This window comes from Pinus tabuliformis, chromosome 9 (genome assembly GCF_031772625.1).
Source record: "Pinus tabuliformis cultivar Carrire ecotype Pingquan chromosome 9, CPIR1, whole genome shotgun sequence".
Taxonomy (NCBI): Eukaryota; Viridiplantae; Streptophyta; class Pinopsida; order Pinales; family Pinaceae; genus Pinus; species Pinus tabuliformis.
In genome coordinates, this window is record NC_142307.1 from 1321874489 (window position 1) to 1321892559 (window position 18071).

Consider the following 18071-nt stretch of genomic DNA (forward strand, 5'->3'; position numbering starts at 1 on the left):
CATCCTTAGGATCATCATAAACTAGTTAGATAACACCTGTTCAAGCTATAAAACTCCATTTCTTCAAAATCTGCACCTACAACAAAAGCGCAGCAAATTTGTGCAACAAGTGTTTACTTGAATGATTCGACCTAATGTTCAAATATCTGACTAAGAAATATAGTTTATGGATGATGTTGCCACTCTTTAAACCTCCTTTAAACCTGCATACATAAGGAGTGCCAAAACTCTGATCTCACACTCTTCACAAAAACTAAGGACTTGATCTCTATGAGATCATAGCAACACTTTACAAATTGACCAAAATGATGAAAAGAATAAACCTGATTTTGATTACTATAGCATAGGACTCTAACATTGGTTCCAATGGGGATTACATCCTCCCTGTGAGGTGACAAAGAACAATGTAGACTAGTAGACTGATCCATTGGGATGCTCCCAACTTGAAAACTACAACCTGCTCTGACCTGTGACCTTCTCCAACTGAAGCCAAATGCAAACTGAAACTTGAACTGAAATTACTGCCCATAGCTGAAGCTGGGAGTGAAAACCAAACTGCAACTATTGTAAACTCACTGCTGAAGGAAGTGCTCAAAATACTGAGCGTATTCAAAATACTACCTACACTAAGCTAATCTTTGAGCTACTTGATTAGGTAAAATAAAAAATCCAGTGCAACCATATAAGTACTTTGTCAACTATTCCATCTACTTTCTTACACTCCTTCAGAGGAAAAATGAGAAACCTACTTAATGACAACTCCAGTAAAAACTTGCAAAAAATCGACTTTGAAAAGATTGAAGATCTTAGGCCCACTTGCTGACTCTAAGAACGTGGCACAAGGATCCTCAAATGAAAACATGAGACAATCATATTGTAGCAACCTTTCAACTGCATCTTTTCTCTCACACAAAGCCAATTTAGAGTTGTCACGAAAGGACTGAAAATATGCATAAAACTGTTGCAATAAAATCATTCCTGGGAGTGTTTTTTATACTAGCTGACCATCATCTTCATTTGCAGACTTACAACTAATTAAAATATGCAAATATTGACTGTTGAAATCTTTCATATAATCAACTATAGGATCTTTGAAAACCTGAGAAGGTCGCTCCCAGTTTTTGCCATTGTGAGCTTGTTCTAATAAACTATGGTGATTTTGTATCAAATCACATTTTTTTGTTTCAATGATGATCGTAAGATTTTTCTTCAAGAACTCAAATGAAGCAAAACATAATGGCAAAGAATAATCCTGAGCCGACTCACCATTTTGTGACTATGAAATATAACTATCATAAACTGGTTCACTGTCAAGGTTTCTCATGCATAAAATTTCTGAGCTATTACTAGCTTCTCCAAAGATTTCAGCAAATAAAAGATCTGAAGAAAAATTTAAGTGACTGTCTATATCTTTCCCTTTATCATCCAAAGGAGAAACTACCTGGTTTCCCACATTAGGACCCTGAAAATATTGTTGAGGCCACATGTCATCATAATTCAACTCCAAAAATCCTATGTGATTTTCCATACCCTCTAATTTGTGTGTTTGATTATTGACCTTAAAACAATTTCTTAGTAATTCAAATGAAGAAAATCACAAGCGTAAAGAATCACCCCCAGTAGGCTCGCTGCTTTCTCTATTTGAAATTTTGAAATTATGATATGTGGGCTGAAAACTGTCATTAATTGTTCGAAAAGAACCACTTTGTGATCCTACAGTTGGTTGCTTTATAAGATCAGTATCATAATCACCCACGTATTCATCATAGATAGGTGAATCAGAAACCTCTACAATGTCATAAAACATAAGTTGATTTGACAATTCCCTTTCATGATTGTCTTCAAGTGAATACATAAAATAATCAGCTTCTAGCTCATGGTGACATGAATCAACAACAAAAGAGTTTGGGCCAGCAACTTCTTCTTTATAATTTTCTGCAACATCATCAACATTAAAAGCTTCAAGAACATGCATAATATTATTAACCCTTTGCTCAAAATTCAGATCAGTTGTTTTTTGTTCATGTTCAGCCTTATGTTCATACACTTCACCATCTAACTCTTCATCTCCTACAAAATTTTCTTGGAAAGGAGGTCTTATTTGCTGCTGATATCCTTGATTTGTTTGGTCTCTTTGCTTTATTTGAACTTGAGGTCTTTAGAAATTGGGATTTCTTACTTGAGGGGGAGCTTATTGTTCTCTAACAACAACTTTGTTTTCCAAAGTTAACCTTTCTACCAGATTTTCCATTGCTTTCATCATAACATCCAACTTGCTATATGATGATGATGAAGGCTCCTCCTTAACCACTCCCTTCTTTTCAGCTTTCATTTTGGCCTTTTTGTTCAACAGATTTGCTTCCACTCCAACAACATTTTTCTGCATATCCTCCAATGTGGCTGGATTCCTTTCTCTGAGCTGATAAGCAAGCTCAACATCGAAACCATCAGGGTAATGAAGCAAATCCAACCTTTGGGGGGGGTGGGGGGTGGGGGGAGGAGGGTTATCTCAACAGGTATTGAGTTGTACACCTTAATAAATCTGCCTGAAAACTCTTGAACTGATTCTTTTGGACTTCTCTTAGGTTGTCATATTCAACCAATATCTGCAGAGGGTTCTTCTTTGCTTCCCATCTGGCAAGGAAAGTGTGCTCAAACTGCTGGAAATTGGCAATGCTTCTAGCTGGAAGACTTCTAAACCATTTCTTAACTTCTCCTTGCAATGATTGAGCAAAAGCTCTCATACATACATCATCTTGTTCAATTTCCAACAAATCTATAAAACACTCAAAAGCATGGATGTGCTTTTCAGCTGCAATGTTCTCAAGCTCTCCATCAAACTTAGGAAGATACTTGAAATAATTTGGAGGAAATTCATGGAGAAGAGGAGGAAATTTGAGAGGTTTATATCTCTCTTGAAACTTGGAAGATATAGGATTTGGTACATAAGGTATGACAATGTCTTGGGTCACATGAGACTCATAAAACCGATCTTAGTCATCATTAGAATATGACAAGTAAAGGAAAATTCTTTTCACATATTCACAAAAGGACAAGAGGCATCAAATGAAAAAGAATAAGATTTCATGGAAAAAACAAAAGCTTTCATACCTAGTCTTTCTAAAATGTCCCTCCATTTCACTGTCAAGTAAGGTTCATCCTCCAGTGGAATCTTTGAATCTGAATGTAACATTGAATGGAATCACCAGGTGAATGGTGCAATCTTCTTGTGTTTGATCATTGTTCACCATCAGTAATCAGATATAAAACTTGACGGTTCTTTCTCGGGGAAGATGGAACCTTTCGCTCCCTGAAAATGGCGCCATTGTGTTAGCACTTTGTAATTCCTCCAGGTTGAGGAGAGGAACCCAAATGTAACAGCAAACCACTTTAAAACTAGAATCTAGCCCTTCCAGCTTCAAAGAGGGCTCTCTCTATATGAATCTTCAGTCACTTAGATGACTAGTTGTCTTAGGTTTTAGGCTAGGTATTAAGATTAGAGAGGAATAAGTTTTTAAAAGTTTGATGGCAGAGCTATAGAGATATCTATTGGGCAGTGGAGTCTAATTGATTAAAGTGATCAATAATTGGTTATGGAGCAGATCTATGACAAGGGCAAGGTAGTCAAAACTTCTGGATCTTTAAATTTGTTGTAGCATATGGTAGATGAATTAAGAATCAAAACCCATTAAACATAAATCATCTATCAAGGATGAATTTTATGCTTAACTTTAGATGAAAAACACTGGTATTATTTGAAATGGAATGAAACAGAGCATCTATCTAGGATGAATTCTGTAACATATAATATTCATTCAAATAATGGAAAGAAGAACATGTTCATGAATAACTTAGAAAAGAACATGATACTGGAGGGGAGATGGCACTCCACCGGTTTTCTTACTCTAGCCATGACTCGGATTACGGCTAACTGCAGACGCTGTAATCCCCGGGGCTCCCTCCACAACCAGCTGCCCTCGCTTGCACCTACTCCTGACTATCAACAGTTATGGTCTACCTTTCCTAGGCTTAGCATGGAGGGAATGGATTTAGATGCGGTGGATTATTCACTGGACCCTTACCTGGAACAACCCATTTTCTACCACCCAAACCCTAAGTCGGCACTCGCTCCCTCCACAGTGTCGTCTTGCTCGAACCCATCGCCGGTTGTCTCCCTCCCCAGGCTAACTGCTTCCACCCTCCACATCGCGACCCTCTCCATTGACTCCCCTGCCCTAGACTACCCCCGGCTATCTCCCGGAACCCTCAACCTCCTGGCCATTTCCTCATCCCCTCCCTTTGATCCCTTGCCAGCTGTGGATCATCTCTTCTCTACCAATCCTTCCTCCCACCCAGATTGTGAGATTCCTGCGGGAGCTGGGACACAGATGGTAAATCTCGGCACTCCAAGCAGTTGTGCGACAACACACGTCTCGGCCCCTCCTTCAAGATGTTTCGAAACCCCAGTAATCAGGGTAATATCTGCGGCTCAACAATCCCAGCATGAAACTCTGAACCCCTCAGACCCATTGCAGGATCATCCAACAGCGTCGAGAACAGAAAAAAGGAAAGCAAAGTGTGTAAAGGCCTCAGGAAAGGACTACACCATCAAATTTGGGGAAGGACTCACCATGGGAGAAGTTGCAGACAAGGCAGGGAAAGTTCTGGTGGGTAGGGTTCGAGGAAGAACCTACTCGGCGAAACGACTGGGGTTATGGGTAAAAGAAATCTGGGGGAAGATCTTCATACAACTCCCAGAAGTACAGATCCTCCCACGAGGATGGTTTGCGCTCCACTTCGCCCTTGAAGAATACACAAACATGGCGCTCACCCGGTATTGGCACATTGAAATGGCCCCTGTACTGCTTAAAAGATGGAGCCCTCTTTTTGACCCAAAAAGAGAACAGATCGGCGCCAGACCCCTATGGGTGCGATTACCTAGTTTACCCCTTCAGTACTGGTTAGAAGAGGTATTTGTGCGAATTGGGAACACCCTGGGCACATTTCTGGATTATGATAAATCCATTATCCAGTCCAAGAATCGCACTCTAGCCCACATCCTAGTGCACCTGGATACTCGGGAGGGCTTGGAGGAAAAGATTACACTTCAATGGTGGAATTTTACTAGGGTTCAAATTCTATATTACGAGGGAGTGCCATTCAGATGCCGCCGCTGCCACAAGGTCGGGCATCTGTATAAGGAATGCCCTCTGGTGCAAAAATTCCCTAAAGCGACAATGGAAAAAGAGGGCAGGATTGGAAAGGTCTCTGCAAACACCCCCAAGACGACTCCGTTAGCAGCACCCTCCCTGTCAGGGAAATTGACCACAGTTCAGCAAGCTCAGCTATTGTTGGGTCCCTATAATACTAGTGATTACCCCATTACTATTGTAGTTGTATCCCTTATTAATATTTTTGTGCCCCTATTGTCCCCATATTGTTATTAATGTGCCCCATAGAATCCCTCTATTGTTATTTTTGTGGCCTTATATTATTATTGTTAGGTCGGGTGAGTTATATTTTGACTCCTTAGACTCCTATATATAGAAAGGAGGTTTTGTCATTTGAATCATTCAAGAATTCCTCATTTATGTAATGTAAAGGAGGTTTCCCCCTCGAAGAGGCTGAATTCTAAGGCGTGGATCTGTCTTTTCTATCTTTTTGTGAGCTGGTTTCATAACATTTGGTTTCAGAGCTTTGGATTCTAGGGTTTCGCTACTCCAAACAGGTCATCGTGGCATTTTCACTATAACTTTTTTCTGCGACGTTTTAGAAGCTAAAAAAAAAACCCATTTGAGAAGAAATCGCGCTGAATCACAGGTCCGAATTTCAGAGCTTTTCGCGCTATATTTGCGGAGATATGATCTGAGGAAGTTGGTCTTTTTGCAGACTCCTGAATTACATTCCAAACAGGTGACCTGGGGAAAATCGTCATAAATTTCTCTCTGAGCATCGGATTGAAATTTCGTAAGAAGGTACAGAAAGAGGACGGACTGTAGTTTCTTGTATATCTTTTTCAGATCCAAAGGTCGAAATAGTGACTCATGGCACGTCGTACAAGTTCACTCTACTGAACTAGTCTATAATCAAGTCATCTTGGGAGATTGTGCATAACTCTTCCTTGAAGAATCCAACTTGGATCAGACTGGTGGCATTGGAAAGAGGACACAGAGGGCTACTGCAGATCGTAATTTCAGAACTGGATGATCCGAAATTGCAGAGATACATCAGATTCAATATCAAGCTTCTGCAAAGTGAAAAAAGGTGTGTAGTTTTTTTTAAATTTTTGCATAAGCTTGGTTTGAAAAATTAGTTTGAATCGGTAATTGATGCCCTGAGGAAAGAAAATGCAAACACCTAGTAAGCAATGTGAAAGCTCTAGCATGACTTATGAAGAACATGAAGAAATGCAACATGATATATCAAAATTATGAGACCAAGTGCAACAAGTGTCACTTGCACAAAAAGCAACAGAATCTAAGATGGATGGTTTAAGGAAAGATGTAGAAGATAAGATGGATTGTTTAAAGAAAGGTGTAGAAGCTAAGATGAATTGTTTAAAGAAAGGCGTAGAAGCTAAGATGGATGGCATGGAAGCTAAGATGAATGGCATGGACGCTAAAATTGATGGCATGGATGATAAGATGGAAGAATTGAAGATAAATATGAATAAGTTGCTACAAGAAATGGTCACTAATGGTGAAAGGGTAGTAAAGGAAACTCATGATGAGAACAAAAGAAATGTTAATTATGATTCCATAGACTCTAATGTTTGATCAAAGACCCACCATATTCCAAAAATCGATATGAGAAAGTTTGATGGCAAGGATCCTGCAACATGGATATTACAGATGGAGCAATTTTTCAATCTCAATAATGTGTAAAACACAGTGTTGATAATATCGCCGATATTTCGGCGATATTCGTAAATATCGCGCGATTTTGGCGAAAACGAAATTTCGGCTGGAAAATAGCGCGATATTTTCGTGTTTTTAAAATCTCGCGAGATTTCCGAAATTTCGGCGATATTTATGAAAATATCGCGCCACGACTGTAAATATCGCGGGCTAGGTTTAATGTGGTTATAAAATGGTTATATTGTTTTGGTGAACCCGTCACTTTGTTAATGTTTTCGTTGCTGGAGAGAGACGGAACCTGGCGGTCGGTGCTGCAGCCTGCGAAGGAGGGTTTACCCGGTGCAATCGTCCGAGTCCCGACGTCTTGACTCTTCGCTGTTCAACGTCCAGCCGTCAACGCAACGCTGCAGCCTAAGGTATTCAAGATTGTCTTGTTCACAACTTCGATTGTGAACAAGACTATAACACTTGTCATCGATATATATTATAAAGGGTTTATATATTGTTGAACAGACCATAAGAGATGTTGAGTGACGAGTCTGCCATTCCTAGAGTACTGCCGCATATAACAAATCTGATGTCACAAATAAATTATAATAGTGAAGTTTATAAATTATAATAACTTCAGATCTTCAAACTTCCAGGAGGATCATTCCTTTCAAAATCTTTGCTTACAGAAATGTCTTCAACAGAATCTCTGTTCTGCTACCTAAAGCTTAGTATAGAAGATTTCTGGCACTCTCAAGTTAATACTACCATAATCCTCACAGCCATAGGGTTTATCTATATACCACACAACCATAAGGTTTCTCTGCACATGTAAAAGGGTCCTTTGCATTCAGATATATCTGCTATACTGTCCAGACTCCAAACATATCAAGGTTACTGTTAGGCTTTAGCAAGATCACTGTCTGTATGGTAATAAGTTATAACAAGGTCACTGTCATGTCACAACAACTATCATTACAGTCATCAGGTCACTATGTCAAGATTACTGCTGTCATGCTGCCATTAATTACTTTCATCAAGATCTTGTTATAGAAGGTTGCTACCCAGTTCACAGGTCACTGACATAATCCTTCATCAAGGACTCTTGCCATGAACACAATCATGCCTTCAAGTCACCAACACAACGCCAAAGTCACCGTCAAAGGTAACTGCCTTATGAGGTTACTGTCACACTGTCATGACTCATGAGTCTCAACATGCATGTAACCAACAGAATTTGGTCAAACCCTGTAGCATCCAACCCAACATCAACAAATCTGTTCTCAGTTCTTGAAAACACTAATCCTTTTTTGGGGGCTTAAAAGTTAACACGTCATGTTTTGCCAGTACTCTTTCCTGATGCCTTCTTGTATTGGACCATGTAAAGCAGCCTCCAATATCATGATGTTTATGGCTGCAATTCACATTAAAAACTTGATGTGTTGATTTTATTTTACATCAACTCTTATTTCACCTCCTACAATTACTTGTCTACCTTATTAAAATCCCCTCTCAACACTCATTTAGCCTCAGAAAGATTGTTAGTGAACCAATATTAGAAGAATAGATGGAGCATAATCCCATGTTTTGGCCTGAGATTAGGAAAGTTGCCTTCCCACTCTACCATATTGAAATCTTTCACAACAGTTGCCCTCCCACTCTACCATATTGAAATCTTTCCCAACAGTTGCTTATCCTCAGAAGATAGCATATAAGCCAACATTAGAAGCATAAATATAAATGCTTTTATTATCCTCAATGTATACAGTTACACTGCCTGTAGCAGCCAAATCGCAGTCCTCTAACGCTGTTATTGAATACATTTATATTTTATGATTTTAATGTCTTTTGACTCTTTTCTACATAGCTTGACTAGGGTCCTTTGTGTGAAGATTGCAGATTGTAGAACTTTGTTAAAGTTTAGTCCATTTGTCTTTGAAGAATGAGGATTTCATATTGAGACCTGCACCCATGGAATTTCGTAAATTCGTATTACTTATTAAGTTATTAAGTTACTAATTCCAAATTTTTTTTGGTGCTGTAGGTTTCCTTTTGAGTTAGCCCACTACAAAATACAAATATGCCAAAAAACTTGGACCCATTTTGGGAGTATGGGATCCCTGATGGTGGGACAAATCGTGCATATCTTTCATGCAAATTGTGTGGGGGGAAACTCTCCTTCATCAAGGAGGCACTTGATATGGCTAGGAGCATCCCCAAGTTTATTTATAACCATGCTTTTGTTCTTAGCCTTATGAGGAGGTACACTAAAAACAAGGAGTTGCGGCGTCCTGCCATCACACGTTTTGCCACAACCTTTATTACTCTCCAGTCTTTGCTTCGATGTCAGTTCGAGTTGAAGCAAATGTTTGTGTCTGATGATTGGCGTGGTTGTAGATACAGCAGGAGACCTGATGGGAGAGCCATTGAAAAAATGGTGTACTCTGAGACATTTTGGCGTGGAGTACAAGAAGCATGTGCAGTTAGCGAACCTATAGTAAAGGTTCTTAGATTGGTGGATGGAGAGAAGCCTGCAATGCCTTATTTGTATGAGGGCATGGATAGGGCCAAGGAGGCCATTCGTTCCTATTATGCAGACAAGGGTTCTGCTGGCCTTAATAGGCAGATGATGTTATGGGATGTGATCGATAATCGGTGGACAGGGATGCTTCATCGACCCATTCATGCAGCAGCACTCTTCCTCAACCCTGCATTTGCATACAAATGCAATTTTCGTTTTGATGGCGAGGTGATGGAAGGGCTCCATTCCTGTATTGAGAGGATGGTACCTGATTCTGAGCTTCGTTGCAAAATCATGCGCGAGATACATAGTTATCAGGATTGTGTTGGCCTATTTGGCTTTGATGATGCCATTAAGGGAAGGGCCCTCTTCATGCCACGTAAGTGACAAGTCATCACTCATTAGAAATTAGAAATTTGAATTTAATTATGTTTTAACTTTTAACTTTTAAGTTTTTGAATTTTTTATTTCATTATTTTGTTGTAGATCTTTGGTGGCGAAGCTATGGTGCAAGGGTACCAAATTTGCAAAATTTGGCTATACGAATCTTGAGTCAAACATGTAGCTCTTCAGGGTGTGAGCGCAATTGGAGTGTATTTGAGAAAATACACGCCAAAAAGCGCAACAGGTATAACTTTGAACTCAAGCCTTCAGTTGAGCAATTACACTTATTGTAATTTTTAATTTTTAATTTATGACCTTCAAGTGTCAAGAGTCAAGAGTCAAGACTCATTACTTTTTTTGACACTCTTACAGGTTGGAGTTCGCACGCCTCAACGATTTGGTGTATGTGCATTACAACATCTGACTTCGAGTGAGGCAAATAGAATCACCAGTGGATCCAGATGCCATTTCCTTAGACAATATTGATGTATTGTCTCCGTGGAGGGTGGAGTCTCAGGAGCCCATATTGGAGGAGTCACCTTCATGGTTGGAACCGGAGGAGCCAGTGGCAGATGATCCATTAGAGCAGGGGCAGCAAGAGGAGGACTCAGAGTCAGAGGAGCAGCAGCACTTAGAGGAGGAGCAGGAGGAGCTGGAGGAGGACACTGCGGGAGCATCAGCATCAACACCATCTGCTATAGATATAGGAGAGCATAGATCCATGCCTATCACTCATTATTTGACATTAGGTGCAGAGGCAGTGTCAGGGCCTTCTACTAATAGGGGCAGGCCTGACAAACAGCCCATCATGTTTTCCCGTAAAAGGGGGAGAGGGCAGTAGATAGATAGCTGCTAGTTTTATTTGTTATGCTACATGTAACTCATGATGATGAGATACTTTTATTATTATATGTGATGTTATTTTGTATTGGTTCTCCACATTTGAGTCCTTGAATGGACAATTATTAGGGATTAGCACGATTTGGTATCGCCTTTGATATATCATTTCTATTTGACATCATATATATCAGTGTTTTCTTCATATTTATGTGCCAATGTGTTTAAACTTTATTTCATGTTGTTATTGCTTTATATGTTTAAAAATCTGAAAAAAATGAATATATTATGCATTTTTTATGCTTGCTTTTGTTGTTTAAATTCTGAACATGAAGATGTTGCTTTAAAAATTAAAATAGTTTCTTGAGTGTTTGCTGGGCACTGTATAGTTATACTCATTTAATGCCAATTTTTTGTTTTTTTTGTGCCCTAGGTTTGAATTAGTTCACTACAAATGTCAAATATGCCAAAAGCCTTGGACCCATTTTGGGAGTATGGGGAGGCTGTTGGTGGGGCAAATCAGGCATATATATCATGCAACTTGTGTGGGACCAAGATGTCAGGAGGGATTACACGATTGAAATACCATCTGGCTAAACTCTCTGCATATGATGCAGATGTCATGCCTTGTATGGTTTCTAGTGCAGAGGTTATACAAAAAGCTCGTGAAGCAATTGCTGAACAAGACAGAAAGAAAGCTGCTAGGGAGAGGCCAATGGTCTCAGATAGATAGCTGCTAGTTTTATTTGTTTTGCAACTTTTGCTACATATAAGTTTATAACTCATGATGATGAAATACTTTTAAAGTTTTATATATGTGATGTTGTTTTGTTTGAGTCCTTGATTGGACAATTATCACTATCAGGGATCAGCAGGATGTGTGATGTTATTTTAATTTTTGTTTGAGTCCTTGATTGGACAATTATCAATTTATCACTATCAGGGATCAGCAGGATTTGGTATCGCCTTTGAAGTTTGATGTATCATTTCTATTTGACATCATATATATCAGTGTTTTCTTCATATTTATGTGCCAATGTGTTTAGTTCATGTTGTTATTGCTTTATATGTTTAGAAATCTGAAAAAAAATGAATATATTATGCATTTTTTATGCTTGCCGATATTTGCCGATATTTCGCCGATATTTTCGCCGATATTTCCGATAAGATATTTTCCGGACCCTCGCCGATATTTTCCCGATACCGATATTATCAACACTGGTAAAACACACAAAAGGTACGTATTGCAACTTTACATTTGGAACCAAATCAGTTTGTATGGTATCAATGGCTTTGCTCTCATAACAAATTATCACTTGGGCAATTTTTACGGAATAATTGACAGCACATTATGAGGATACAAAAAGCAACATTTTTTTTAGCCAATTGATAAGTCTCAAACAAAAGGGTTCAATACTGGAGCACATTGAGGAGTTCCAAAAATTGAACATAAGGGTAAAAAATATTCCAAAGGTGCATATGATTGATGTGTTCATAGGGACTTTAAAGGATAATATCTAATATGATGTTCACCTTTGGGAACCTGATTCATTAGAGAAGGCATTCATGTTAGCAAGAAAAATGGAAAGCAAAATTATGGCACCCAGGGAGCATACCACTCACAACTATAAAGATGGAAGTATTGTTGCCCCTAGTCTTCCACAACCTATAAGGTTGACACCACAACAATTGGAAGAAAAAAGAGCAAAAGGGCTTTGTTACAGTTGTGATAGCAAATACATTAAAGGTCATAAGTGTGCTGAAAAGAAATTATTCTACATAGATTGTGAAGAGGAAGAAGAAAAAGAGAAAGAAAGGTCAAAAGAAGAAGATATACTCCAGGAACAAAGCCTAGATAAAGAAGAAATGAATCTGACCATATCTTGTAATGCATTGGCAGGAATTACCACTCCTCAAACCATCAAGATAGAAGGACAAATCAAGAAGAAAAAGGTAATAGTGTTGATTGATTTAGGAAGTACCCACAATTTTATTCATTGTAAGGTAGCAAAAGAATTGAATTTCTTCTTATATCCAGCAGCAGAGTGTCAAGTGATGGTTGCAAATGGAGGAACAATAAATTGCTCTGGAAAGTGCCATAATATCAAGCTATCCATGGGAGAATATGTATTGACTAGCCTAATGGATTCCATTCCAATGGGAGGTGCTGATGTTGTACTAGGAGTCCAATGGCTACAATCCTTGGGTACAATAGCTTTTAATTTTCAAGAACTTTTCATGAAATTTTTGTGGAAGGAAAGGAAGTTGAATTAAGGGGTATTGCAGGGAAACCGAGAAAGATAATCAGCTCTAACGGTATGACAAAGCTTCTAAAAAAGGAACAAAGAGGTGTAATTGCACAATTATGTTCGCTAGATGTTTCCACATTGGAATCATCTATTTCTCCAAATCTCCAAAAAGTCTTGGACAATCATTCCAAGGTATTTGAGACTCCCAAAGGTCTCCCACCTATTTGTGATCATGATCATGCTATTCATCTGATTCCAGGAAGTGTTCCTCCAAACATTAGGCCGTACAGCTATCCCTATGCCTAAAAGAGTGAAATTGAACGTATGGTTGCAGAAATGCTAGAGACTGGTATAATTCAACCGAGTCAAAGTTCTTTCTCTACTCCAGTAGTATTGGTGCACAAGAAGGATGGATCATGGCGCATGTGTCCGGATTATAGGGAGCTCAACAAGCTCACTATTAAAGATAAGTTTCCCATTCTGTCATTGATGAATTACTGGATGAATTGCATGGATCAATTTACTTCACCAAGTTGGATCTTCGTTCAGGATATCATCAAATCAGAATGAAGACTGAAGACATTCCGAAAACAGCATTTAGAACTCATGAGGGTCATTATGAATTTTTGGTCATGCCTTTTGGCCTTACCAATGCACCTTCAACATTTCAAGGTTTGATGAATTCCATTTTCAAACCATTCCTTAGAAAATTTGTGTTAGTATTTTTTGATGATATACTAATCTATAGCAAGTCTTGGAAGGATCATGTTGAACATGTTGACAGGGTGCTACAATTATTGGAGGAGAAACAATTATATGCAAAAGATCCAAATGTTTCTTTGGAGTACAAGAGGTGGAATATCTGGGTCATATTGTATCTCATGAAGGAGTTAAGGTAGACCCTAGCAAAATTAAAGCCATTAAGGAATGGAAAATCCCCACATCCATAAAGCATCTGCGAGGATTTCTCGAGTTGACAGGGTATTATCGCAAGTTTGTTAAGAATTATGGGAGAATAGCAGCACCTCTAACAACATTATTGAAGAAAGATGCATTTTCATGGACTCTAGAAGCAACAAAGGCCTTCGAACATCTTAAAGAGGCAATGTGCCAAGCACCGGTCTTAGCTACACCAGACTTCACAAAAACCTTTATTGTGGAATGTGATGCTTCAGGAAATGGAATTGGTGTTGTTTTAATGCAAGATGAAAGACCCATTGCTTTTGAAAGTCGTCCAATCAAGGGAAAGTTTTTACACAAAGCTATTTATGAGAAGGAAATGTTGGCAATACTCCATGCACTTAAGAAATGGCGACCCTACCTAATGGGAAGACACTTCAAGGTAAAAATGGATCATGATAGCCTTAAATACTTTTTAGAACAAAGATTATCCTCTGAAGAGCAACAAAAGTGGGTCACAAAGATGTTGGGTTATGACTTTGAAATCATCTACAAAAAAGGAAAGCAAAATGTGGTGGCAGATGCACTCTCAAGAAAGGATGAGGATGTGGAAGCATTTTTGTGCGCCATTTCTATTATCCAACCAGATTGGATAAACGAAGCAAGGGAGGAATGGAAGAATGATGAAGAAGTGTGGGCACTTATTCGAAAGTTACAACAAGATTCTAGTACGTCTGATACATTTAGCTGGCAAAATGATTCGTTATGGTACAAAGATCGCTTATACCTCTGTAAGAATTCCCAACTAAAACAAAAGATTCTTATGGAATTGCACACTTCTCCCTTAGGAGGGCACTCAGGATTTTTAAAAACTTACCACAGGGTTAAGAAGGAATTTTTTTGGGAGGGCCTTAAATCAGATATTCAAAAGTTTGTGGCGGAATGTTTGGTTTGCCAACAAAATAAAGTTGAAACAATTAAGACATCAGGTCTATTACAACCTTTATCCATTCCAAGCCAACGTTGGGAGGAGGTTTCAATGGATTTTATCACAGGTTTACCCAAGTCTGAGGGAAAGAGTGTCATCATGGTGGTAGTTGACAGACTTACCAAGTATGCACACTTTTGTGCATTATCACATCCATTTAAAGCCAGTATAGTTTCTACTGCATTTATGGAAACAATTCAAAAGCTACATGGAAACCCAAAGATTATTGTAAGTGACAGAGATCCCATTTTCACTGGAAATTTTTGGACAGAATTATTTTCTTGTCTTGGTACTCAGTTAGCTCATAGCTCATCTTATCATCCTCAATCTGATGGGAAAACTGAGATAGTAAACAAATGTTTGGAAGGATATCTTCGTTGCTTTGTATCTGATAAACAGACACAATGGGTCAAATGGTTGCCTCTGGCTGAATGGTGGTATAACACTTCCTTCCATACAGCAACAAAAATGACCCCATTTATGGCACTTTATGGATATCAGCCACCATCCATCACATCATATTTAAGAGAAAATTCTAAGGTTCAAGCAGTGGAACATCACATCGAACATCAACAACAAGTCCTCCAACTCTTAAAGGATAACCTCATGTTGGCACATAATAGAATGAAACAACAGGCAGATCAACATCGCAGCGAAAGAAGTTTTGATGTAGGTGATTGGGTATTCCTACGGCTACAACCATATAAGCAAATGTCCCTCAAGCAAGCTAAGAAGGATAATAAATTATCACCAAAGTATTATGGTCCATACAAGGTGTTGCAAAAGATTGGTACTATGGCATACAAATTGGAGCTTGTTGTAGCTTCTCAATTGCACCCAGTTTTCCATGTTTCATGTTTAAAGAAGGTTATAGGTGACAAGCTCCCAGTTCAAACAATATTGCCAGAACTTGACGAGGAAGGAAAAATTATATTGGAACCAGAAGCAGTCACAAAAACAAGAACTCGACAGTTACGAAATCGATCAATTTCGGAGTATCTTATCAAGTGGAAGAACTTATCTGCTGAAGATTCCATGTGGGAGGATGAGAATTTTATACAGAAGCATCCAAAACTACTGAAGCATTGAGGACAACACTTTTTTGAAGGAGAGGGGCATGTTGGGTCCCTATAATACTAGTGATTACCCCATTACTATTTTAGTTGTATCCCTTATTAATATTGTTGTGCCCCTATTTTCCCCATATTGTTATTACTGTGCCCCATAGAATCCCTCTATTGTTATTTTTGTGGCTTTATATTGTTATTGTTAGGTCAGTTGGGTTATATTGTGACTCCTTAGACTCTTATATATAGAAAGGAGGTTTTGTCATTTGAATCATCCAAGAATTTCTCATTTATGTAATGTAAAGGAGGTTGCCCCCTCAAAGAGGCTAAATTCTAAGGCGTGGATCTCTCTTTTCTATCTTTTTGTGAGCTGGTTTCATAATAGCTATCTCCGGGTTGCTCCTTGCGACCTCCATCTTTGCCGCTAACTTGAGCTAGGGCAGCAACTGAAGTGGCTCGTACCTCGGGTATTTCTCTTCCTCCTCTCCCTGTTTTATCTTCTACTTATGCATACCTTGCACACCATCTGCATATTGCATCTGTATTAGATCAAACCACCATCCCCTTCCCATCCCCTGTCCCCTGTACTCCCATTGGTCGGATTTTTCTACTACTTCCTTGCCCCTCCCACCGGAGGCATCTGCAAATCCACCCCCACCAACTTCTGCCCCTCCCCACTCCTACAACCTGCACCCCCACTCCCTCTCATTTGAATCTCCCTCTCAACTCTCTGGCCTTGGCCTATCCATTCCCTCGATCCCCCTTAAACCTCTCCATGGCCACAAATCCTATCTCTTGCACGCTATCCTTCGGGCAAGGGCTGAGGTGGCCTCTGGAAGGTAATCTTCCTTAGATCGGGTTCTTAGAGCAGCGAACACCCATGATATGTTACCCCCATGAAGTGTCTATCCTTCAATTGCAGGGGCATGGCTAGCTCGCCCAAAAAAATAGCCCTCTGAAGGCTCTTCGAATCTGAGCCTGTTGACATCATATTTCTTCAAGAAACCCTTGGTGAAGCTAAACACATTAACAGTATCCTGGGGAACCTGAAACCAGGATGGGACTTTTTCTCCCTAGATGCAGTCGGGAGGTTTGGAGGTCTGGCTCTGGGTTATAATCCTCGTTCCATCAACCTAAAATCTGCTTGGGGAGGGCAGGGTTTCATTGGGATAGATATCTTCTCTGCTGAGCTGGGAATGGATCTCCGAGTCATCAATGTATGTGGGCCTTGCCAGGGGCGGGAGGTTTTCTGGAATAAGTTCCTAAATCTCTCCATCACCTCGCCTGATAACATCATTATGGGTGGAGACCTAAAATTTTCCATTGGATTTAGTGAGTCTTGGGGTTCATCGGCTCAGATCGACCCGCTCTCTGTTACCATGGAAAACCTCCTGGATCAGGCACATCTGACAGATATCCCCATGAATAGACCTTTGCCCACTTGGAGGAACAGGAGAGTGGGGGAGGCGGCTTTAGCCAAAAGGCTGGACAGATTCTTATTAAAGACCCCGATGATACAACGCTTATCCCACTATAGGCAATGGGTTGGCTCAGGAGGTATCTCTGACCACTCACCTATCTACTTAGAAATCACCGGCCCATCTATAAAGCCCAAGGCTTCGTACAAATTCAACTCAACTTGGCTTCAGGACCCCTCCTACTCCAAACTGGTCTCAGATTTCTAGTTGGCAAACCCTCCCACATGGGGTCACACCCGAGCTGAAGGATTCTGTTATAATCTTCTGCAACTCAAGAAATTAACTATCCAATGGGCAAAGGAAAAAACCCTAAAGGATGACAATACCCTTGCCACTGTTGAGTCTTCTTTGGCCCTCCTTATGGATGACCGGAACAGGGGTTCTTATCTGCAGAAGCCAAGATCCATCTTATTGAATTAGAAAATCAAAGGGCAAAAATTCTGAAGGAAAGAGAGGAAACTCGGTGACTCAAGAGCAGAGCACTCTGGCTAAAAGCAGGAGATGAGAACACGAGCTTCTTTCAAAACTTTGCCAAGGAGAGGAAAGTCTCAAACACTATCTGGAAGATGCCCACATAGGACAGAGGCATAGCTAATACTTTCAATCAACTCTCTCAACTAGGTATATCACACTTTCAACAACTTTATAAGGAACCCCTAGCTACAAACCTTGCTGACATTATTCAATTAGCAGGGCATTTCCCAAGTTTTGTAGACCTGGAATCAACAAACGAGTTAACTGCACCTGTCACTGCAGAAGAACTTGAAGGGACTCTAAAATGGTTTAACAAAGACAAAAGTCC

At 39.6% G+C, this 18071-nt stretch overlaps 1 protein-coding gene across 1 annotated transcript in view; it reads right to left on the reverse strand.

Moving 5' to 3' along the window:
- Positions 1 to 241: 241 nt before the first annotated feature.
- The window catches only part of LOC149153393 (uncharacterized), a 420894-nt gene continuing 403064 nt past the window's right edge, over positions 242 to 18071 (reverse strand). Inside the window, exon 10 of the mRNA XM_089438847.1 lies at positions 242 to 537. Coding sequence (XP_089294973.1) covers positions 451 to 537 — 87 coding nt within the window. The 3' untranslated portion in view covers positions 242 to 450. The remainder of the gene's footprint in view (positions 538 to 18071) is intronic.